The sequence below is a fragment of the Pygoscelis adeliae genome, unplaced genomic scaffold (assembly GCF_000699105.1).
Source record: "Pygoscelis adeliae isolate BGI_AS28 unplaced genomic scaffold, ASM69910v1 Scaffold66, whole genome shotgun sequence".
NCBI lineage: Eukaryota > Metazoa > Chordata > Aves > Sphenisciformes > Spheniscidae > Pygoscelis > Pygoscelis adeliae.
Genome location: NW_008825167.1, coordinates 9606087 through 9631230, shown reverse-complemented (window position 1 = coordinate 9631230; position 25144 = coordinate 9606087). Strand labels below are relative to the sequence as shown.

General features: G+C 39.2%; 1 protein-coding gene across 1 annotated transcript in view; it reads left to right on the top strand.

The window, feature by feature from the left end:
* The window catches only part of SORCS2 (sortilin-related VPS10 domain containing receptor 2), a 417623-nt gene that overhangs the window by 150502 nt on the left and 241977 nt on the right, over positions 1 to 25144 (top strand). Inside the window, exon 3 of the mRNA XM_009328890.1 lies at positions 9518 to 9617. Within this exon, the coding sequence (XP_009327165.1) occupies positions 9518 to 9617 (100 nt within the window). The remainder of the gene's footprint in view (positions 1 to 9517; positions 9618 to 25144) is intronic.

Genomic DNA, 25144 nt, shown 5'->3' with positions numbered 1-25144 from the left:
GTGGTTGTGAGCATCTGAATTCCCCCAGTCGAAGCACCCTCAGGTGTGCCTCCTCCCATCATTACCTGCAGGCTTTCCCACTGTGTTCTGCAAACTGCCGGTTCAGGTGGCACAGACACACGGTGATTTCAAAGGCTGTTAGGAAAACCTGATGTTTAACTGTCCAAATGTTTTCACGACTTCAGACACATCGTGGCAGCTTCGTTCATGGGCAGGCATGGGTGAAGCAGGTGGTGTTTTCAACACGGACAGTGAACTTCTGTTGCAGGAGAGGAATTCAAAATGATGCCTTAAAATTACTTGTAAAGGTTTTGTTCCTGACGCAATTGTAATAACTTAGAATAATCAGAAAACTGATATCCTGGATGAACTTGTGCTGCATCTGGGCACTGCCCAGCCTCCATCCGTGATGTGTACTAGCAGTTTCAGAGAAGCATGCCAGAAAACCCACAACAGACAACCGTGGGGCAGTTGATGGGTCTCTAATGTGCTTAGCATAAGGCTTGATACCTTCCAGAGTCTATTTATCTGTATTTACTTACTGTTTAGGATATTTTTGTTCTTTATAAAAATGTCCAGTTACTCCGTTAGTTCTGCCAAGCATTTGGCTTCAGGTGCAGAGTACCACAGTCAAATTACTGACAAAACATTGACTTCATTTACCTTTTTATAAAGTGCTACAACCTGGCTATATAATTCACTCCCCCTCCCACCTCCCCCGGAGCAACCATAAAGTTGAGGTCAGTACTTCAGCAGCAAAAGCAAAAACTTCTACAAATGGAGTTAAAGAAGAGTTCCACTTACTGAAGAGTAAGTAGCTGACTATTATAGTTGGCAGAGCCCGTTACTAGAGGAATACATAGTCGCATGTGAATGTGCACATACAATTCATTAAATTCTTATCAGTCCTTTTTCAATTTCCTAAATGTTCTTGTTGCAGCTGGATCTATCCAGCGATTACAAGAGAACTTGCTGTTCTGATCAGAAAGCACAGGGCCAAATTCTCTCTTCTCATACATCCCAACATCATTCTTGCCTTCCAAGGAGCTGCCTGACTGAGAATAAAGTTGTTTCAGAAATATTTCAGCTGTGTGTAGTGGTTTAAATAAAAAGCCTGGGCTGTGGAAAATACCTAGCATTTTTCCATGGTGGAGAATTTTAATGCTCCTTGCAAACCTCAAGAAAATGTTCTTAAACCATCCTCTTTCCCCAAAGAACACAAATATGTGAGATGAGAAATTTTCCTTTGTAATTACTCATTTCCAGTCACAGCACTCACAAAAGAAGAATCATACTGGAAGTGATAGAAGGCTGTTTCCACTTTGGCAATCTGGTTAGTAAGCATAATTTTGGAGTATTGCATTTTAGCACCAAAGGCTTTTCTTTCTTCTTTATTTTCCCTAAATTTAAAAAAAACCACACATTTTTTTCACAGGTTGTTGTTTGTTCAAATTGGTGGAAGAAAGTTAACACTATATAGGAAGTGAAGTATTCATTTTTTTTGTAGGTAGTAGTTAAATAGTTTAGTGAATCCACTGTTTTTTTCCCAACATGGTACTTTCAGAAATAATAAATTGAGGTTGTGAAGGAGAGCCCTTTTATTAAAAAATTTACACCTAATGGTAAATTTCTTCCTGTACTCTAATCCAGCTAGCATTTTTATGATACAAAAACCCCCAAATTAATATTAATAATTTTTGTAGCACCGTGTGAGTTATTAGTTCTGGTATTTTCTTTATGTTTCTAATACGCCAGAGCTGACTCTCAGTAGCAAACCCCTCAAACACTCCATGATATACTCCATTCCTTGCTGAAACCTACTAATGCACTGCAGGATTTGCAGCTACTGAAACTAAATCTACACAGGACTGTTTCTTAGGGTAAATGCTTGCATGCTAAGGGTTAGTTACGTGGTACATTCAGTGAAGAAAGTGTGCTAAGAAATTTATCTTTCCCAATTCTTCACCATTTCATTCTCATTTTCTACTCACTTACTTAGGCCTCTACAACTGTTTGTGGGACTGAGTTGTAAACAGGATTACTGAAATGATCCAGGTTAAAAATAACTCTTCAAAACCATTAATTTGAATGTGGATCATTTCAGTTGTTTTAACAGGAACAAATGGCTGGGGTGGAACGATGGTGGGAAATTTTTAAGGTGCCCCCAGGCCCGGCCGTGTCTGGCAACTGCACCCGGAGGGCTGCGTGCTCCACTGCCTGCCCCAGCCCTGCCTGGGTTGCAAAGCTGAAAAGGAAGAAATAACACAGAGCTCCTACTTTTTACAAAAGTAAGACATAACGCTGTCTTCCTGGCTGTGTCTTGTCTGCTTTGTCACTATGACACTGCTTGTTTCATGGTTGAACGGATTCATCACAAATATCTGTGTACTGCAAGCGTGGCTACAGGCTGTACCTTCCAAGATGTGCCGTCAGCAAGTGCTGTGTGTTCGTGATGGAATTAATGCACCAACGCAGTAGTTTCAAAATAGGTGTCCTACCTAAACTACAATTTCTGGGAGAAAAGGTGATGGCTGCAGCTAATAGAAGCTAATGCAATGTTTTACAGGCCTGTAAAATATAAAATCTAATTGTTGGAGCTGTGCAGCAAAGTAATGAGGAGCTTGAAAATGCAACTGATAAGCAGTGTGATTATAGGCTAATGAGCAGGATGTTTGTGCTGTATTGAAGGACTAACGAAGGGCTGCAAAAGATAACTGTGGCGGTGTACAGTGAGACTATGCAGAGTAGGAATGTTTAAATACAGCACTGAAAGATAATGTAGGATATGCTAAAGACACAGTGCTGCTAACTGTTGGCGTTTAAGTGTGTGTGTGTGTGTGTATTGTACAGATTAAGTAATTAACCAGTACACGATAAATGCATGACAGAAGATACCAGTAAGGGAAAACATGATACAGTACATAAGTATGTATTATATAGCTTGAATTTCTGCACTAAGTAACACCCCCATCCGTACATAGAGCTCTGTTTATCACCTTCCATGTTCTCTCATAAGAAAACATGAATGGTTCCTGTACTGTGCAAAGCTTTGTGTCCAGACAGCTCTGAGGCAGGGTAATTCCTGGAAAACATGGGCTTCAAAACACTTTTTGCAAAGGTAGTTGCAACATCTGGATAGAAAGTTGTAGCCTGGCATGCCAGTATGGGGCACAGTCAGCCCAGTTACCGTGTAATGTCAGGGAGCCGATTGTCAAACCCTCAGGGGAGAAGCCAAAGTATAGCATCGTTTAGCATTTGTCTTCTGTGATTTTCAAGTACATTGCAAAATAAGGCCGTGTCCTATTCCTCACTTTGATGTTAGTAACCATAGTTCCTGGGAAAGGATCCGACTCCCTAAAGTCACCTAGCAGGGTAATCCTTGTTTTTATTACCAGCTACAGAGGACTGGTTTTTCCCTCTCGGTGCAGCCAGTTAAACTGGGTATATTTAATGCATTGAATAAAAGTCAAGTTCTAGAATTTGTGATGTTTTGATCCTCCTTGAGTTCTCACTCGATGTGAACGCGTCTGTTCAGTGTTTTGGTTTCATTTGGGTTTTTTTCTGTGGATTTTTTTAAGTCAGTATTTTACAATCAAATATATATTTACAGGTGACTAAAAAGCCACTGCAAATGACCGTCTGTCCTTTATTGTGCTCCCATGTAGTAACCAAGACTGTAGGGCTCTTCATGTGCACATAATAAAAATGGGAAGGAATGTCTGTAACTGTATAAATGCAGTTACACCATGTTCTGTACTCAGCAGAGCATTACAGAGCAGATCACTTCAGCCAAAAAGGCTGTTGTGATAATCCACAGTTCTTAAAAATATCTATGTTATCAGCATATGTGATCAATATATGTTATCAGTAATGGATCGGTAAGTAAAAACAGGATACATTCATCTTCGTAGTGCTTTTGGGAAAAAAGGTAAACTCTGTATTACCTAAATTTGAAGTTGGTAAACTGTTTATCTGTTTGCTCTTGTCTATGCCATTGATTCTTTAGTGTAAAACTGGATTAAGGAAGAAACTTTTCTATATGTCTGTTTTTGAGAGGAAAAATATGTAACTTCAAAAAGGCTGGAAAGCAGAGAGAGAGGTATTTTCAGAAAGTACTCCAGCAGAGCTGATAGCTGATGAGTAATCTGTTAATTGCATTGCTAGGAGTCATATTCTTCTACAGCCTTTGGAGAAACTTTTATCTGCATGAATTCCTCAATACCTGAGTCAGGTATTGGAACCCAACATTACAATGTGTTTCTACTCTGAAGAAAGGCTTTGGGGTTTTGGGTTTTTTGTTGTTGTTGTTTAAAAAGATTTTATGAGGCTAACCATTGTCTCCGCAATTTCCACATTGCATGTGTAAGAGTCCTTCTGTGCTGTTTAAGTAATGACAATACATTAGTGTACCACTTCTTCAATGATATTCCTCTGGTTACTTTCTTTTCCGTAGGTTTGTCCTGTCATTTCTTGTTGGAACTTCTGATGTATTTGTTTTAGATACTCCATCAGCCAGTCCTTCATTGCTCTATCCTATAGATTCCTTACAGACATTTGAGGTATAGGAGATAGATAGTGTTTATTTTTCAGGTGAGGGACTAGAACACAAAGGCAATCCTGGTGTTAGACAGAAGTATGTGATAGAGCAAGAACCTGAATTAATTTCTCTTGCACTTTAAAGTTCATGATGTAAATACTGGATTGTTCTTCTGACCAAAAGGAGGGAAGAAGAGAAGAAGACATTTGCAACACAGTCTGGAGAAAATTAAGTGGGAAGTAGTCCAGTGAGTGTTACGGACAGATCCACTCTGCCTTGATACTGTCATGTGCATCTCAATTGAATCTTTTTTTTTTTCAACAACTCACAATAATCTAAACCAGCAGATCTTTCCTATGTTTTTTCCCGAATGTTTTCTTTTTGTTTTGCTAGTTAAAGAATCCATGAGTCATTTGAAATCTCTTCATTGTTGTCTTCCAGGATTTTCAGTTACTAGAGCTTGCACAGTATGGCTCATTTGGCTAGAAAGGAGCTTGAGTTAATTTTCAAGGAGAAAAGGTAAAGGAAATCTGATCAACCTGTGTATTAAGTGTTCCAACCATTCTCTTTCCAGTGTATCTCTTCAGTTCATTAAAAATAAAAGAAAACAGGGAAGGAAGCATTTGCAGATGACATTTTCTTTGAGTATTGAATTTGACTTAGGAATGCAATTTTGATCTCTCTAAAATTTTTCATTAACATCTTACTATATACGTGTTAATGTTTCATATATATGTATTTTAATATATACTTGTAAATATCATCTGAAAAAATAACTAACAATGAGCAATACTGAATCATAGGTGTGAGTCATCAGTCGAGAGCTGTATAATGATAGTGAAGTTTAGACAGGCAAACATTTGGTTCATGTCTCTTTTGGTATCTGTTAAATTTCTTCTTCTTTCTCAATATTTCTGTTGGAAGATGTCCAGACTCGGCGTTTAGGTACAGTTCCAAATTATGTTAGACATAGATTTATTTTAGCTCAAATATAAAAAAGTTACATTTTTAAGGACGAGACCCAAACTTTCTCAGAGTTTAGGGGCTTTGGAAGTTTTGTTTCATCTGTACATTTCTGTACCACTTAGAAGTTTTCCCGACTATCATTTGAGCTCACAGTATTAAAACAAGCTAAAAAGACATGATTCTGTCTGTGCTGTAATATCATTGTTCGATTTTGAGAATTGTTATTTCAAGATGCCGTAGTTACAGTGACAAGTGATTTTTCCTTAAAGAAAGAAAAAGAAGAATGGCACATGTTTCAGCAGATGTATACACTTTCAAAGAAGCTATTACCCAGCCACAAGCCCTGTCAGAGAAAGGTTGTGTGATGTCTGCATCGATACATGAGTAATCATGTCATTCCAGCATGCGATGGTCCTACCTGTCTTGAATGGCCCATCACCTGAATACTGAAAGATGTGTTTCCTATGAGTCCTCCACTGAGTTTTGCTGTACTAAGAAGCATCCATACAATCTGTGCCTCTAGTGCATGGGTGGATAAGCATCAGCTGGAAGCAGCCCATGGATAGCTTGCTGTATCCCCTGGAATGTCTCACAGAAAGCCAAAATTGTCACTAACTGCATCTAGATCACTCAGAACCACAGGTCAGGCCCATCTTTACGAAATCAACCTTTAAACTTCTTGCTCTGGTTTATGGAGTTGTGCTGTTGTGCTACCACTGCAAATAAACAATGCTATAGAAGGATGTTTTACTCTCCTTATCATGTACATGTGTATCCTCTTTCCATTATAGCTTGAAATATCTTTTCATGAATTTTTAGGGAGGAAGGAGGATGTATTTCTCCTGATAAGCACAGATGGTTAATTTGTGGTTTTTTTTCCCGTCTCCTTAACGCTTTTCACACAGCACAAGTTTGGTTTTTAACACACAAAAAAAATCTCTTTATGACTGGAAGAGCATAAAGGGCTCCTCCTCTCCTGAGTTTGGTACAAAACACGTTTTGTGCTTCTTCTTAATATATTCTCAAAATAGGCATGCACTAAGATCCCAGAATTCATCCTCCCCAGCCCTGTCTGTAGCCCAGTAGAGGAATTCCAGGGAATTCTGTTCTAGCTGTGTGCTACAAAATGTTAATTCTTTCTATATGCAGAGTCAGGAACTTGAAATTTATATCTCAAGTAAAAAAGTTGTGGTGACCTGTTTTCTCTGGATTATAGCAGATTTGGAAAACCAATTGTTTTGGACAGTGCTTCCCTTGAATGATGTCCTTGAACTATGCCCTCTTGTATGTAAATGCCTCAAAAAGTAGCTGACATTCCTGGGCTCCCTCAAGGCCCAGCCTTGTTGTGGTTTAACAACAATGGTCGAAAAGGTTTGAGAGTCTGAATAAATTTCTCCACAGATCTTCTGCCAGTCTGGTCTTCCTGCTTAGGCATGGTGCACCTTTATGGATATGCATTAGCCTGTTGTCTCAGATTGGAATTGGATTTTTTTTCCCCCTTGAGATAGCTAATTTGTACCAGAAAATAAAAGATTTTTGACTAGATAGTTTTTCTACCTTTGTCTGAAAATACCTTAGTTACCTTAGCGTACTCTTTTTGTTACAACTTTATTCTTTTCTTGTAGTACTTTTTATAAGTCATGAGAATTAGAAGAGGAAGTTTTAGACTGGAACTTTTTACCTTTGAAATGGCTTATCCTCTTTGGGCTTCCTGCCTGTACTCTTTTCATACCTTGGTACAGTTGCTGCCACCATCCGTCCTACAGTGTCACTCTCCAGTGGTCCCATTGTATTAATCCTGGAACTGCCTCTTCAAAGCAAATTGGATCATCTTTAAGGTTCAGAGAATTATTTCAGGATGTTATTACTGGGCAAGCCACTGACCTGATATTCTTTCCTCAAAGAGAATAGACTAGGTTCTGTTTCCATCATACATAACTTGTTCTGCATGATTTTAGTACATCTGGCTGAAGTCAGTATTTTAGTCTTTGCTTTAATTTCTTTTCTGTCAAACACTTCTGGCAAATTAGGTTTAGCACTGTCAATCCTATTCCCCTTAGAATTTTAATTAGGTTGGTGCTGAATACCCAGTGCAGTGCAATTGTATGTATTTGATTTCTACGTAATTATTTGTCAAAACCGAATTGCTGTGATTCCATTAACTTTTGTAATGCATTGCTGTATATCTGCAGGCAAAGCAACATTATGGGGGGAAAAAAAGGTACCAAATCCATTCAGATACCACTATAAAATAGATAAACTCTCAACTTTAGGCTGTGAGTGTGGTCTGTGTGTCATAGGCTTATGCCCAGTCATTTTTTGACTGGTAGAGAGGGAAGAAAAGCAAGGTAAATATGAACCCTTCTTTACTTGGTGTCCCTTAAAGCCTGATCCAGGCATATAGTTCTGTGCCCGATATGCTTGGTGATGCCAAAGACATAGAAAGCTGCTCCATGACCACAGGTGAAAGTTCTCATATCATGTGGAAAGCTGGATGTGTGATTGCAAAGTAGCCACCTCTGTCTTCATATCACATGCCCTCTGACTTAAGCGACATCCCCAGCAGGACTGGGACACGGGCGGGCAGAGGGTGGGCACACAGTGCTCATTGCAGCCTCCTCCGGGCACCAGCCCCTTGGGGACCATTCTGCCTCAGGTGGCTTGGAGGAGACCTTAGGCTCTGGGCCACCTGTCAAGGTGTGCATGCTCAGCCAGCGATTTGGTTTCTCACTTTTCACTCTTGCTGTACCTGGTCATGTTCCTACCAATTTCAGCAGTGACTCCCCTGGGCGAGGAGTATGAGACAACAGAGCCCACCCAGGGAGCAGGGAGCAATGAACATGGTAGAATGGAGCTATAGGGCAGAACTCACTGCATAGGCGGTCCTCAGTGTCACAGTGGGAGGGACACAGGTGTCATCTGGTTCTCTTTGACATGAGAGCTGTTGCATGTTCCCACTTGTTTGAATAACACAGAGGTAGCGGGCAGGGCACCTTCAGCCCCATTCCTTAAAGGAGATTGTTATTCCAGTGAAGAAAAGAGCATATAGAGTGGAAGTCCTCCCACCCAACCATCTGTCCTAGGGAAGGCTTCTTGGTGACAAAGGGACAGGTACCTTAGAGGTGTCTAAGTCCCCTTCCAAACTTCCAAATGAAAAACTGTAAATATGGAGAGACCATATGGTGCAATTTGATCCTACGTATAACAAATGAAGCTTCATCCAAAGTGATTTAATTTTGGATGTGACTTGCTTTGAGTTTCACTAACTAACATTTTCCTATACTAACATTTTACTTGTGCATTGTTTTTATACTAGACATTGCAGGTACAGGTGCGTAGCACAGATGCCATTTTTCACTGTAGATTTTCCAGGAATGCGAAACAATTTCTGCAGAGTGCCCACATTTGAAATATTCATAGATTTGTGTGTATGACATACTGATGGCCAAGTACTGACTTTGTTTTTATTCATTCAAAATTAAATGATCCTCTGAAAAAGAGCTGGAGGAGCAGATGGATACCTTTATCAAGTGCGAATTCTGGTAGAGGTCCATTGCAAGTCTTCCAGATCTCAGGCCAAATTGTTCTCTTATGCAACACTGGGCTTTGAAGTCAGCTCTTATTTTGCTGCATAGCTGAGGAGGTGCTGTTAGTACTTGCAGATGAGCCCTTGCTCTGCTTAGCTCTTTTTTCCCACCTTGTGGGTGGTGATGGAAAGGTATATGTGTTGCGCTTCTGTCACTGCACGGTGCAGTGTCAGGATGAAAACTAGCACCACATGGAACTGCAAAATACAGACAGAACTAGCCATGTTTTTTCAAACCTAGATAAATATTCTTAATAGTGGCAGGTTTCTTTTAGTTTCTTTTAGCTAATGAGCACTGAAAAGAACAAAAGGATGGCAGAGGAGCATTGAAAAGGGATAGTTACTGCTACAAAGTTGGGGGTTTTTTTTAGAGTTTCAATGCTGAAGCCTTTAGAAGAGAGCACTTACAGATGTTTGATTTCTTTCAGGTCCTCAGATTTTGGGACGTTATACACAAAGTTGAATCTACAGCCTGGGATTGCCACTGTTATTGACAATTTCTACATTTGTCCCACCAACAAAAAAAAGGTATGTGGCAAAAAAATGACTTTTTATAGTGCAACTGAGACTCTGCAACTATGTGAAGTGTGTTTTACAGGTTTTCAAAATACAGGGAAGTGGTTTTCACGAAGTTGCAGGTCACCTTAGGTGAATTTGTGACACATGGAAGTGGGATATTTATTCTTGCTGAACAATATAGAAAAGAAGAAATGCCTTGATGGACCATGAAAACTTTTGAGGCCATTGACTCCTGGAAATGGAGTTTCCATGGAGCTTTCCACAGAAATGGAAAAGCAACTCCTGTAAGTTTTCACGCATCCACCTAAATTCTGGGACTAGTGTTCAACCTGTTCAACATTTATGCACAATTTCAAAGTCCTTTGCATGTTCCTTAATACAAAGCATAGGAATTGGGCAGGCTGTCATTGAGAATGATGTTTATCCTGTGTAAAACTTTAATTGAAAAATAAAAAAACCCTCTCCTTGAAGCTCTTTCTTAAAAATGTTCCTGCATCATTACCGAACCAAAAAGCTTTTCATGGAGCCAAGGAAGATTAAGTGGACTTTATAAGTGAGAGTGAAATCGACCCATTGAGTGTATTTACAATGGATGTTATATTAGAAGCAACAGGAAGAGCGATTATGAGAAAAAAAACAATAACAACCCTTCTATGTCTGCAAAATGCCTGTGATTTAAATGGCAAGAATTGTGAAATACATTGTGAATAACACAAGCACAGTAGGTCTTTCATAAAATAAGAATTTCGTCTTGATAAGGGCCTTTTAACGCCAGTGTAATACAGAAGCATTGATTTCATGCAGAGGCCACTGATTGGAAGGACAATGTTAGTTGTGTTTATCTGTCTGTTCTGCTTAATCAAAAATCAGTGGAACTCAGCGAGGCTGCCTGGATGATTAAGTACATATTTTATTTCTCTTGCAATTGTCACTGGAGTTTTTGTGCCCCAGCTATGCTATACCTGAGCTCGCTAATTTATTTTTAATCTGCTACAAAGTCAGAAATTATTTTTTTGTTTCTTGAAGTAGATCTACCACCAAGCCCAAAGTTTCAACAGGCTCTGTGTCTCAGAGGTAAGATCTACTGGTGATTTCAAGTCCAAAAGAATTAAAAAAATCTTTACCCATTTCAGTTTTGGGAATAAAAGCTAAAAGTAAGAGACAGATGAGAGCTTTGTGGAGGATTTTTCCCAGCTCACCCAGCTACAATATAAAAGCGTGCATAAGCACGGGGGGGTCAGTGACAATGTGGTTGTGCCAGTTGTCTGGCAAAATAAACAGTGGTAAGATCACTTATTTCAAGCCTGAAGGACACACCAATGTTCACAAAAAATCTCATGTTAACCCTATCTTAGAAAAATCTATATTGTGCTCAAGACAATTTGAAGTTCTTAGAGATACAAAGCCTGCTTAGAAAACTAATATCGTATTGGAATCCATTTGTTATAGAAAGTTTCTGGGCAGTCATTAAACACGCTGTTTTTATGCTGAGATTTGCTTCTGCGAAGATATTGTACAATAGTATACAAACAACAAAAACAGCAGGGCAGAAAGGATTTCTAGGGCCTGTAAATAATGTCAGAGGGAGACATTTATACATGCCAATATACATACACACACATATACATGGGACAAAAATGGTGAAAGCACTGGAGTTAAATTCTGTAGCCAACAGCATCAAACTGGTCTTGGAGTGGCAGGCACATGTGGCAGGTGAGGAGGAAATCTCCGTGTCATCAGCACTTTGTCAGTTGTAATGGCAACTTTTCTGGTGTTGGACATTTGATTAGTACACTAACTAAGACTACCAGCTGATTTCACAAAAGTTATTCAGAAAGATGGAAGAAAATGTCTCCCTATCCATCCATTTCGGCCCAATTGCAGTAAGGTGGGATAGAACATTTAGAGCTCTGACTCCCTTTTCTGAGCTGAGCAAAAGTCTCAGGGTTTCACTTGTTTTTGATGCTACTAGACTTCAGATCATTATGGTATGGGTTTTCGTCAACCAGTTCACATCTTTTGAAATGTGTTGAAAATGGAAACTGTGCTGGAGTGCTGACCGTGTGTACTGGAACTGAGCATGCACTTTAAATTTAAAGCATAAGTAGTCCTATGCTCCCACTTAGCACTTAGAGACTGGGAATATGCACGAAAGCAAAGATAAAAGACATTGGTGGAGATTTTTTGAATACTTTGCATATTAAGTGTTTTTCATTCCATTTAGCCATTGTAGACCTCATCTGTGGAAGAACTGATACTGTAAATTTAATGCTTATCATTTCCACCTCAATGTCATCAGAGCATTAACCTCACCTAGTTTTAGCTCTGTGCAATTTAGGTGTCCAGTCAAGCCCTCTCCCTCTGCAGTCAGTGGAGGAACGTGGGTACCTCCAGGCAGTTCATCCTATTAAAGTCATAGTTCTTTGTAATTGTGAGAGTAAGACTGAATGATTTTGTGGAGGTTCCTATAAATGACTTTGTGACTATCATGGGTCTGAACAGACTCTCACTGCAGCTTTCCTACAAAGACATACAAAGAGAAGGAAGACTGTTTTTGTTTTGGAATGCAATTAGATAAAATATTTGCTAGAATGCTCCAGTCTAGTTTTCGGACTGACATTATTTCTTCAGTTTATCTCTGCCGGTATACCAGCTCCTGGAGTGACTTAGAGTTTCACTCAACATGCCGCCACTCTGTGAGCTGCAATTATACCATTCAGACCAGTGGACTTGTAACTGAGCTTTATACAGCAAATGTGAAATTGTACTGGAAATTTTCAGTCCCTATGAATTGCTCTAGTTTGCATTTTCTTAAGATGGATTGAAAAGGAAAAAAAGTTTATACATCTTATCTTCCCTACCCTGTTATTTAAGAAGTTAAAATTTCACAGAATTATAGTGCTGTTCATGAAGAAGTGCATTAGCAAATGCAGAGGGTACAACAGCATCCTTTTCACATAGTGCTCCATGGAAAAGAGATTGTATAAACAAAGAACAAAATTGCAAGGTAAACTACAGGAATGCTGGGGACTTCGCACTAGCTGGTGGAAGGAATTTATAAACCCTACTAAATCCATGCAAAGAAGTGGCACATTGCTTTTCTCTCTTACCCTTCTATGAACAAATTGCGATGAGTACTGTTCATGGGTCTAAGAGACGAATCAGGAAGGAGTTGTATCAAGGTCAAGTCTACACAATCTTTTGACGATTGAGGTAAATTCACTCAGTCTGGGTCTTTCTCTGGCTGAAGGCAGCAGAACTCTGATACAGGAATTGTGTTGCTGCGGTTACCAGAGGACTCAAGCTATGAAACCCAGTTTTGAAAAGAAATGATGACAAACCTCTGAGGGCAGAGCTTTAGAGGGCTTTGTGTATCACTCTGAATGGGCCTTTCTGATGAAATCATGGGATGGAGGCGTGAACTGTGGCTGTATTGTTTGTGATTCAGAGCTGAATTGCAGTCAGCCAGCAGCACAAGTAGAAAACATTTGCACCTAACTGCAAAAGACCATGTAGACTCACCCTAAATTCTATGAAACAATCAAGTAATAGGCGACTTAACGCTGTAATTAAGAATTCACGCTTCCTAAGGATGCATGTTTGTATTTGTATGGCTTTGTATTCTGTGTGGTTTTAGTGTAGTATAAACCTGCAACCAAAGACACTGAAACTGTTATTCTGACATGGTTTTGGAAAGTTGTAGAGTAATGAAGGGGAGCTCTCCTATGTAAGCCCTCTGATGCTAACTTCTCCATTTGAAGCACTTTTTCATTGATTCATGACATAAAATAGCCTTACTCTGTGCAGGCCTTGAAGTGCTGTGCATTGATAAGGGATGTTTCTGCACTTTAAACAACAGAACTTATGTAATTATCTCCTTTTCAGTAATTACTCTATGCCGATAGCATCAAATAGTGCAGGCATCCTATAATTACCATGTGGGGGAAATAGTTTGATTTGTATCCTCTGTTTTTCAAACAGCATTATAATTGTGATTTGGAAGTGATGCACCTGATTCATGGAGTATAGGATTATGCTTTCCATAGTGTCAATCTGGAGTCAGCTGAACAAAGTAAATTCTTTCTACAGAAGACAAAAGTTTGCAGAATTCAGCTTCACTGAGCTAAATTATCAACAAAATGTTTAACATTTTTATAGGGCATATATACTGTTGGATGTAGAAATTACATATTTGCTTTAATTCTGTTTCTATAATGTTGCTGGGGGGGAGTTGAATGAACACACTGATTTTTTCCCACATTCAGCACATATTTTAATTTGCATTGGTGCTAATACAACTGGTGCATCCATCCTTCTGTTTATATGCTTCTGGAAAAGAGGCAGCTAAGCGGTGTATATTCAGGCTTTTCATATTAAGAGAAAATAAATGTTGATTGTGCATACACTGACTTATTAGTTAAATGGGTTGATCACTTAAATTTCCCAGCTGTCACAATAACCAATAGCCGCATGTTTTTCCAAACTAAAAGGCAAGATGACAAATGTGTATTCTTGCTTGACAAACCATGCAGAACACTTAAGATAGTAATAAGGATATAGGCTATCCTGTACAATATTTTAACTCCTGATACTTTAAAATAGTATAAATTACACATGATCGCAAAAGGGTATTTGCCACAGCTATAAAAGCATTTCCCAAGATGCAACTGGCTTGAGCAATGTTTGTCAGCACTTACAGGTAAATGCAGTCCTACAGCATTTTGACATTTGTCTTTCAGAGCACATGAAGTGGTACTGGAAGTTGTCAAAATGCAGTATGACTGTATTTACTTGTAAGGAATAATTCTACTCAAGTATCAATTTCCTTAGAGACCATTCCAGAGCGTCTCCAAACATACAGAGCAGAATTATCTTACACTTTTTTTAGTAGAAGTTGTCAACTATGGAATCTTCCTTTCAATAACCTGAGTAGTTACTTCAGGAAGGTTTCACTGTGAAATTGCAGAATATGAGTCTGTATGCATCATCTCTCTACCATGATGCGTTCTTTCCTTATAAGCAGTGTCACCATTCAGTTTTATTCTAGTGATGCACCACCAGAGCACTGATGTAACCTGACTGCATCATTTTGCTTAAGACTTCTGTCCGGGACTGTTCAGTTCATCTTCAGATTTTCCAGATGCTTCCAGAAGTATGCCCACTAATCAAAATTTTTTTCCACCCATAGTTTGTTAGTAAGTGGATTGCTGTGAGAGGCAGTCCTATGCAGAAATCCCAGATTTTATTCACACACAGTTGATGAGCAGTTGCCAAGTTGACGGTCAATCTAGGAAGCTATTAAATGCAAGTGGAACTAAATAGGTTAAAACAGTCAGAGCTTTCCTTGAGCTGTTAGCGAGGAGTCAGAGGTTCATGCAGCACCACTGAAACCAAGCCATACACGGAGAAGATTTGATGGGTGCTATTTGATGGGGTGTGATTATGTGTATGTGGAAAAAGTATGATAAAGCTTGAGAAGCAAAGAGTGGAGCAGCTGAAAATTAAAAACATACATGGAACAATCACTAGGAATCTGGCTATTAGAAAAGTATTTGAGCTCAGTACTGGCTAAATGGAGGCTAGGAACTACAGCTTTCCCTGTCTGACTGATTCCTGCTATGTTTGAGAAACCAGGGCTTTTGCACACTTCGTATGCAAACAGGCCTGCATCAAAAATGTATAGCTCTTACGTGATTTTTGTATTCTAACTCCTTGTAACACTTCAAATAAGTCAAAGATAGTAGCAGTGTTGCTGTTTTATTTAAGTATACCCTGTCTCTTAAACAATAGACTATGAATGCATTTTTCTATATAGCGTAGAGGAGAAAGGTTTGGTTTGGTTTCCATAAAAGTTTTACAGACACTTTCTGTGCATTTCTCCATCCTGGTCTTCCATGTACAGAACTAGAAAGGAATCCCCAGCTCTTGTTGATTAGATGCATTGTTTTTCAATACTCTTCTGCATGCATGTCTACCAAAACATTGAACCATGCAGTCTGAAGCTGGCTCTAAACCTTTTTGTTTCAGTTCTGCTCCCTTTGACCTCTAAATGTTTCATAGTCCAGCACTGGGAGCAGCCTGTGGTCAAAGGCTGCACCTCATTTAAAAAAAGAAAAAAAACCCAACCCAAACCACAAACCTAGCTAACAGTACAAGTGAACAGTAGACTGCCATGACTAATGTGTAGGTTTGCCATAGTATGTAGGATAATTACTCATCAAGGTAGAGGGTGTATGGGCTAAATGGATGCACACTTGAACAGACATTCTGTGTTATTATTCTATCCTATAATTTATTTGATGCTTAATGTAGAGATCTCAATTGAAGTTTTTGAGATTGACCTTCGGCTGTGATTTTGTAGCCTGATGTGCAACTTTCGCATTCTTTTGTGCTTAGGCATACAATTATTCTAAGGAAAAATAGTCCTGTCTTTACTGCATGCTTATTATAGATTCTTTCGTTCTGTTTTTATGAATTTCCTGTCTAAAACTCATTAATCATAAAAGCAGACCAACAAGTACCAAAAAGCCCTAATGTTAAATTAAGTTTACTGTAGTGAAGCCAAAAATAAAAAGACTAGTTGGTGGGAGTACAACATAAAAAAGATTTATGTGAAAATGGAAAAGACCTGTGAGCAAGTGTTAAGAGACTATTGTGCATATGATTCTGCACTTGAGAGACATCCATTTCCCTCCTGGTAATTCTGGGAAGAGGAATCCAAGCATCATATTTTCAGCAAGGTTTTATTTGCTATTATGATGAGCAGGGGTCATTGCTTGGAGAAATAGGAATAGTCAATCAAGAGCATACAGTAGAAAGCAGATCTGAAGCTACCCTCAGCACCTGCGGTCATGTGTGCTGCTGAGTGGGTGGCTGTAAACTGCAAAGCGTGATGTTCCACACCAGAGGGGTTTTTAAGATCTGGGATTTTGATTTGGTATGTCTAGAAATAAGGGCAATTTTGCAAAACTTAGACCAGGCTGTCATTTCAAATTCCTTTATTTTAAAATGTAGATTCTTACACTTAGGCCCATATCTAAATCTGAGCCATACGCCAGCGAAGAATCCATGGTGGTCGTGGTAGATTTGCTGTGCAGGACACTAGGCAGGTCGTATGTTTCCCTCGTTCGGCCTGCCCGTGGGCTCATTGGCCTGAAATGACTTCTTAATTCCTCCTCTGCTTGAGGTAAATACTGGGGGGAAAACCAAAATCAACTAACCAACCAAAACTGTCTGCGGTAGGTCTCTAGACCTGAGCGAGACCTAGGCTTTTGTCCGGCATGGCAGAGACTTTCTTGTGTCCAAGCTAGAGCTGCAACTGTCTTCTAATCCATAGCTATGAGGATCGTGCACATCTTTTTTGAAGGCTATATGTTCCCATGAGAATATAATGCTGACGCAGTATGGAGCTTGCAGAATTAAATATAACAAGAGTGAAATTATAATGTATGGAATACTGTCCAAAGGAGAAGGTGTCCATATGAAGAGTGAATAGAGAGTTACTGATTCAGGGTTGTGTGAAACCTGTGACAGATAAAACCAGAAAGGAAGAGGTGGTTATATCAGCAGTGCTGAGTCTTTGCAAAAGGAAAGAGGAGAAAAAAGAGAGAAGCTAATTGTAAAGAGGAAATGGTAAAGGATTAGTAACAAGCATGTTACAGTACTTAATAAGTATTTAATTGGTTGTCCAGTGTGCTAGGATGAAATGGGTACAGTTAAATCTATAGAACAGAATCAGGTTTCTGCTAATGCTGGCATACACAAGATGAGGTTTTTCTGCAATTAACTTCGATTATTTATATCTATTGCAATTATCCTGTGTGTTGAGATTACTTTCGTCTAATTATTTACTGAGCATCACAACATGCCTAGAGGCATGTATCAAGGTTCCTCTGGGAAGGAAGGGAGGAAATTGGGAACTCCTTCATCTTAACTCAAAGTCTAACCGCAACAATAACTAACCACTAGGACAACGTTAAGGAGGTTCTATGAAAACTTCTAAACAGCATTTGAAGAAAGGTGAGTAACACCATTCAGGAGGTCTGGAAGGACAACATACAGTAGGCATATTCTCCAGACAGCCCAAAAATAATGGTGTAGTGTGTTTGAAACATATTCATCATGCTTGCTGATGGACCTTCTGCATCTCCTGGAGGCCTTTGCGTTTCCTCCTCATTTCCCCAGTGATGGAACGGCAGCATGAGTCCCAGCTTCCACGCTTCATGCTCTGCTAGTGTTTTCCAATCTACTGATGTGTCAAATTCTGCTTCTCTTCACTGCAGCTGTTTGACTTCCCTCTGCTCGTGCTGACCACACGGACTCCTCTTGCTCTCTCGGGAGCAGAGATGCAGCAGGATTTTTTTCCCCGGGGTTGGCATGGAAGCACAGTAGAAATGAGCAGGGTTTAAACTGCTGCCACAACTATTTTGCAGGGCTGGCAGCGTGCTCACCCCACTGAGAATCCCTGTGGCTGCTACCCCCTACACTGCTAGGAGTGAAACTGCTGCTTAAACCCGTCAGATGCTGCAATCTTGCTGTCACGGCACAAATATTTGTACAGGACTCCTAAACTATTGTGAATCTCACAGTTAAGTGATTTTGTTTATTCCACCCTCTTTGTGGCATTTACTAGAAGGGATGCACGTAACTGTTTGCTTACCTGTTTCTAATTCTGAAATTAGCCCTGATTCCCAGTAGCCCCAGCACTCTGCAGCAGCAAACTTCTACTGAAAAGGCAGGACCTGTGTGACAAGTATGTTTTAATCATGTCCTTCTCATGCAGCCTATACACATTTATTTGCATATAGTCTTCAAAAATTCATGCAAACATAAAACAGGATTTTTTTTTTTCATTTCATGCTATGTGTTTCTGTCAGGCAGGGAAAGATTCTTATTTCTGGAAACTGAAATCTCTTGTGTTTAGCTAAGCTACCTCTGAAGCCTTCTTGACAGTGGCCTCTTTCAGGCTTGTGCTGGAGACAGATTTTTTCCATCTGTGGGAGTAACTAATGCACTAGGTTGCTATCGTCCCTTCATACCAGAACATTGCTATCAGATGAACGGTGGATTCTTCATAATTCCTGATCTGGTTTTCAGGTGGGATATTCTGCAAACCTGTTTTGTTTTGTGTATAACCAGTATTTCTCTCTCCCCATTTTTTTCCATAATAATTTTTTGCAACCTTTCATCACTTCTTTCTGTCCTTCCATCTCTTAATCTCTCTCCAGTGGTCTCTTGTTTTCCTGCTTTTCTTTCTTCCATTTCTGAGCATTACTCCTTTTTACACCTCACAAGTCATTTCTGGACCGAATTAAACCTTTTTCTTTCACAGTTACAATTACTAAAGAAAAATATTATTTAGAAGAATGTAGCTAATGGTCTATGTTTCTATTAAAAAATCATAATTTTCTTGGGGATAATAACAAAACTGCTGACACATCCCTAACTATAATTCATAAAATTAATCTATTCAACAGCGGTAGTTGGATGATTTGATCAGAGAGCTGTTAGCCAGGAGACCTGACTTCAGTTTCTATGACCTTGAGCAAGCCTGAGCCTCCCTGAAGCCTGACTTCCCATTGCCTCGCACCTTGTAATATCATTTGCCTTGTGCAAGAACACTGTGACATGACATGATTTGACAGTCTACCTTGAGGTCAGATTATAAGCTTTTGCAAAAAGTACAGAATTAGCCTGGTTTAGTTTCCTTATTTATAAACTTAAGATAATAATACTGAAGTCTGCAGAGCACCTGTGATCCCTAAATAAATGCTCAGTATTTTTATGATCCCATTTCGAGAGGAATGCATATTTATAAGGTATTTTTTGTGTCATGTCCCTGCAGTACTGAACAGCATTTTAAGATTTGCGGCATGCTGAAAATAATTGTTATAAATATGTTCCTATGTTTTCCAAGATTGTTTAGCATTTATCAGGCATGGCTAGTTCAGGACATAGGTAATAATTTGAATATGATGTTAGTACTTCTATTCTCACATAAATGAGGAAACTAAGCTACCTGCCCCAAATGGAACAGGATTAATTTCTGGTGCAATTGTTGGATTTACAATTTACAGGTTTACAATCCTTTTCTCAGTCCTCTAAACAATATTACCAGTCTGGACGTTGAGATGGCATTTGATTTGATTTTAAAATGCTCTTGTTTTTTTCTAGAAGACACTAAGTCTACACAAGGAGATCTGGTGGAAAGGTCTGGAGAGGGAAATGCCTCAGGTAGCACTGAGGGATTGTGGAGTGTTTATTTTGTAAGGCTTGGTGCCAAAAACGGACTACTGCTAGTTGCATAAAAAGCTGTGCTTTCAGTGTAACTATGACTACAGGAATTGGACCGGGATCACGGGGAATAAGCAAACATCTCCTGTCAATTTTAAGATATTAAATGCACTGGAGTCATTCTTCTTTAGTGCTAATATATGTCCTGTTTGTTTCATTCAGCCATACCTGTGAACTAATTTTTTTCCACATTGCGTATCTTTATAGGATTTTCTGTGTTTAAACGCTTTTACAGTTTGTTTGTGATGCAGCGCAGGCAGGCATAAATTAGTGTGGGTTTGGCTAAAGGTTTGAGTCTGTCCGGCAGAATAGTAGTGTCTCGCACTTTGTTCTTTCTGTGGGCTCCAGCAAAGGCAATGGTTTTCTTACTTGCTGCATCTGAAGGGTCAAGAAATGCTTTTCTGCTCTGCAAGGTGCTCTAACACAGGAGCAGGAGATCTGGGCCTCCATTTTTTACATCTTTGCTAGGTCGAGCTCAGGGATACAGGGTTCCTGCTGGGCTTTGGGATTGTGAAACCCAAAGGCGCCTGTGAAACTTTCCCATACTGTATATTACTGCAAGGTCCAGCCATAACTTTTCACTAGGCAGACAAAGTCTATAAAACTGTCCTTTCTGGAATAAAATGCCGTTCAGGAGGTAGTAATGTTCTATTCTAATATTGCTTGGTATATTGTAAGACCATATTAAAACCACTTGTGAGTTGTACTCTGCCATAAGATCTCAAAATTTTCTATGCACATAGATGATTTGGTGTCTCCTGTTAATAGCTTTGGGAATTCTGAAGAGTTTATAGGATTTCCCTTTCACAGATGTGGAAACAGAAAGATGTAAATGACTTGCCTGGGAAAGAAATGAGCGAAATTTAATAATGCCACGCGTCTAAGCCAGCCTCTCAGTGTCAAGCACAAAACTACCCTTTTGCCCCTCAACAAAATAATAGATTAATTAAATCAAATGCATTTTTACCAGTTCAAGGGAGGGTATGGGCTTTTGGAAGGTCTATTGATGCCATAAATATTATCAGCACATATATGAAAACTTGTTTTTGAAAAAAATCAGAATGGTTAATATTTACAGAATGAAGGACTGAAATATGGGAAATATTTTCAATAGTAAGATCATATAAGCTTTAAGCAAGTAGAGTTTTACACTTTTTTGTGTTATTGTTTCGGAAGACTGAATAGATACACAGAATTTGAAGATGTGACTTCTGAGCCAAATTTCTTAGTAACTTTGTAGAAAGCTAATCTGTGATGATCACGAAAAAAAGTTTTAAAGCTTCTCTAAAGTGTTAGAGGCGATTTGAACTGCATCTTTAAAAGTTATACTCAGGAAGAAAGAAGGGAGCTAAATTAACATCTAGGACCTTAATTTTAGATACTCTGTTGGAAAACATTGGCCCTGTGTTTCTGCACAATTCATAGAATTCACTTTTTATTAACACTTATCTACTATAAACCAGTTACCATGTAAAACATTGCTGGGTTAGGATAAGGTCAGAAATATTTATCAATACCCTGAAAATTTCTGAAAAAAATTGTATCCCGAGTTACAGATGAAAATAAAAAACTTGGAAAAGAGTTGATGGAGCCAAGATAAGGAAAAATAGGTGAGATTAAGTGAAATATTTTGTTTAAATTGTGACCCTCTTAAAATGTAGTATTTTAAAAGTATGTCAAGGTTTACTTATAAAAATAATAAATACTCCAAATTAAAATTAATATTTGAATTGGGAAACTTATCAAAATTAAAATGTGTGTTGGAAAACATTGACTTTGCCACTTCAGCATTTTCTGACCAAAATTTATTTTTTCTGAAAGTCCTTGGAATTTTAATAGCCAGTAAAGTGCCAGAATTTTATACATTTTTTTCTCTCATAGCTGGTAAATTTTTGACTTACATAATATTTATATGACTCTGAGTTTATCTCAAAGCTATAATGTATTCTGCTTTACTCATATATTTTTCTCTCCATGGGATTCTTTGATTCGTTAATAAGGGTATTATCCCCTTCCCCTTTTTTTTTAACCTAAGATGTTAAGCGGCAAATTCACTAGGCTGATGCTCACAGTCTGCAGGTGACACTGCTATGTTTTTCTTTTTTCCTGTATTCAGTGGTCCATGATTTAGGTAATTGCCAGTTATTTATCTTTTTTGAACATTTTGATACCACACTAGGTTTTGTTTGTGGTGGTTTTTTACCTTCTCTCTCGTCTGCCCTCTTTGACTGGAGCAACTAGTCAGTGGCTTAGGCTGGACACTTTGCTGTTTCTTAATACTACTGTGTCACCTGCCACTGCATTTAAGCCATGTTCACTAAATATCAGCCCGTTAAAATCCAGAGAGAGGCTAAATCTCTAAATGTTCATGCTAGCAAATAAGTTTATTTAAAAATCACCAAGTGATGCGGTGGCAGAACCCAAGAGTCCTCCTTCATGTCTTCTCTGTTCAGTTCAGGTTATAAGCTTCAGCTGACAAAATTCTCCTCAGAGAACACTGTGGTTGTAAACTGCCAATGACATCTACTGTGGTAGGGGCTACAGGCTTTTACCGGAAATCTCAAAAAAGGTCTATTCTCAGGGCTGTAGCCATTTTTAGTAGATCTTAGAAAGGTGAAGAATAACATAAAAATGCACAATAAATTTTTAGTCCATTTTTTAATCCAGTAAATATATGTTGATGGCTGCACAGTAAGATGTTATTGTGTCTTTTCCCTGAAGGGTTTGAGTTTCCAGCTATTTTGATTTCTTAAGGAACCACAAAAATCAAGAGGAAACCTCTAATTTAGGCTTGCCCAGCTCTGTTGTAGTATATTATATGGTAATCAGGGGTACTCCAGCTTGATGACCTTTCATCTAGGGCTGTTGTTCAACAGTGTACAGTGCTGCAATCTGGGCTTTCGTGTGTTATGAATATTGATTTTTCCAGACAGGGAGAACTGCAATAATAACCTGAGGAGGTCTGGCATCACTGTGACCTGATTTGCTTTTATTCCTTATGGCTCTAGGCAAAGCAGTCAGTTCCCAGGAGCAGTGGTGGGCTGCTGGAAACGGCATGTCTCTCCCCACTTTGCTTGCGTGAAAGCCCTGAAAAAGTGTTTCCCTGGTGTAACTGGCTCTCCCTCCAGCTTTCCTTTCCAGCTTATTTCCATTTCACTTCTCTTTTTCTCCTCCCACCCTTCCAGTTGGAGATGGGCCTGGAGGGGGCTTTTCCCAGCACCCTCACCCCAGGAGCAGCAGCATTCAGTTCAGCCTGTATTGCTGGGCAGCCTTGCACAGGCACTGCTAATAGCTGCAGCATCAGAAGCTGAGGGAGTTGCATGTCAGATGCAAAATTGCATATCAGATGCAATTTTGGTCACGAATCACCTCAAAATGGTGCTCTGCTTTCATAATGTGTTGTTTCTTTCCTTCAGACAAAGAAATGTGCTGGCATTATCTTGTTCAAATCTCTATATAAATTCACTTCTTCCCTTTCTAAAGCTCTAGGATATGAATCCCGTTCACACTGGCGTACCATGGTGATGGGTGGCTTCCAAATTCCAAACACAAAAAGTGTGATAATGGTTGCTGTGTTGTTCTTAATCCCCTCACGATCCTCTTTATATGAGACTAGTTCTATGTGAAGAACCTATGATCCAGACCAAATGCTCTCCATGCCAAAGGAACAACAATATGGGGAGCGGTGGTGCCTCATGGGGTTGAGTTGGTGACCGGTGTCAGTACTCTAGGTTTCTAAAGCTGTGTCACCAGATGTCTTTGCAATCCTGGATATGTTTACTCAACCTAAAAGACTCTTTGTAAATGGGGTTCTCTCACGTGAATGAGGTTACTTACGGACTATTTCAGAATACAGTATATTGTCAATATTTGTTCATCACATGTAATGGTGGGTATGCAATATTTAGAGTCTTTCCATAAGGATTACTGTTGGGAATAGTGGAGTCACAACCAATTGCCTCAGCTGCTACTTATAAAAGCCAGCTCAGTTACCATACCTTGGTTGGAATAATCTAGCCCTGCATTAGAGGTATATTACCCAGTAAACACAATGCAGTTGATGCCTATTTGAAGAGACGTCACTCATTTCAAAAGTCTCAGGAGACAAAATAAGTTATTTGTGTGGCTGAATTGCTGAACAAAAGAGAAGCCGTTTGTTATCTGAAGTAACAGGAGAGCATATGTTTCACTGCAGTGTGGCTGGCAGCCTAGAGCCTTGAAAAATGTGTTCTTGTCTTCAGGGGAGCATAGACATCAACTTCGTGCATCTCAAGAGGTGTTAAAACAACATCTGATGAGTCAAGTTGCAATTAAATGAGCCTTGCTAGGGAAGAGCAAGCAACATATTCAAAATTTTGGCAACTGCCATTTTACCTTTGCGTTTTTTAATCAGACAAAATAAGCTGCAATTTCTCACAAGTTTTCTTGAGTTTTACAATAAAGAAAAATGCCCTGAGCTAGTCTCTCTCTCTCACCCAACCATCTTGAAATTTTAACCTTAGAAGTGAAAATAAAATAAGAAGTTAAAATACAGTTCGTATTTTTGCTTCTGTTTTCTTACCTATTAAAAATTACTGAGTTCGTCATCTAAGATTTACTGAGTTAGTCACCGGAGGGGAGACCTGTGAAACCTGTCTTTATTCTGGAAAAAACAAATTGTCAATTTTTGTTTTTATCATTTTGAAGAACACTTTGACTGCCAAACAGATATCCTGAAGAGTCAATTCTGCAGATGTACATAGTCCTAAATTTGTCATGTTTGTGTTCAGATATGCCATGCCATCTGTCTTCATGGTTGTAAGAAGCTTATTACATGTAACCCTTTGGGTAGTTTAGAGTTTGTATTTTGTGGTAGAAGACACCAGTGATGCCCACAGTTTTAGCACCCTCACTCTGGTAAAGAAGAAAAGATGATAATCATTAGAGACTTTTTATGCCCAGCCAGCTTGCAAACACTGTGGGAAACAGTCCTTTTACAAGATAAAGATGAAAGGTGTGTGAAATGTTTTTCAAAGACCATATGTTTTCTAGAAGGTTGAGCAATTTAATCACCAGCGCTAGGCAAGGATGAGGGACTTCATTTGCTGGTGATGAAAACAGCCTGGTTAAAAGAGGTAACGGTCAGGTATGCGGAGGGGTTACATGCTTTGGTTGGATCTGTAACTCCACTATGCTCTCTGACTAAAAGGTGGGTGGTAAAGGAGTTTCACAGCAGGGCCTGAACCACCGATTCTTTCCTGGAA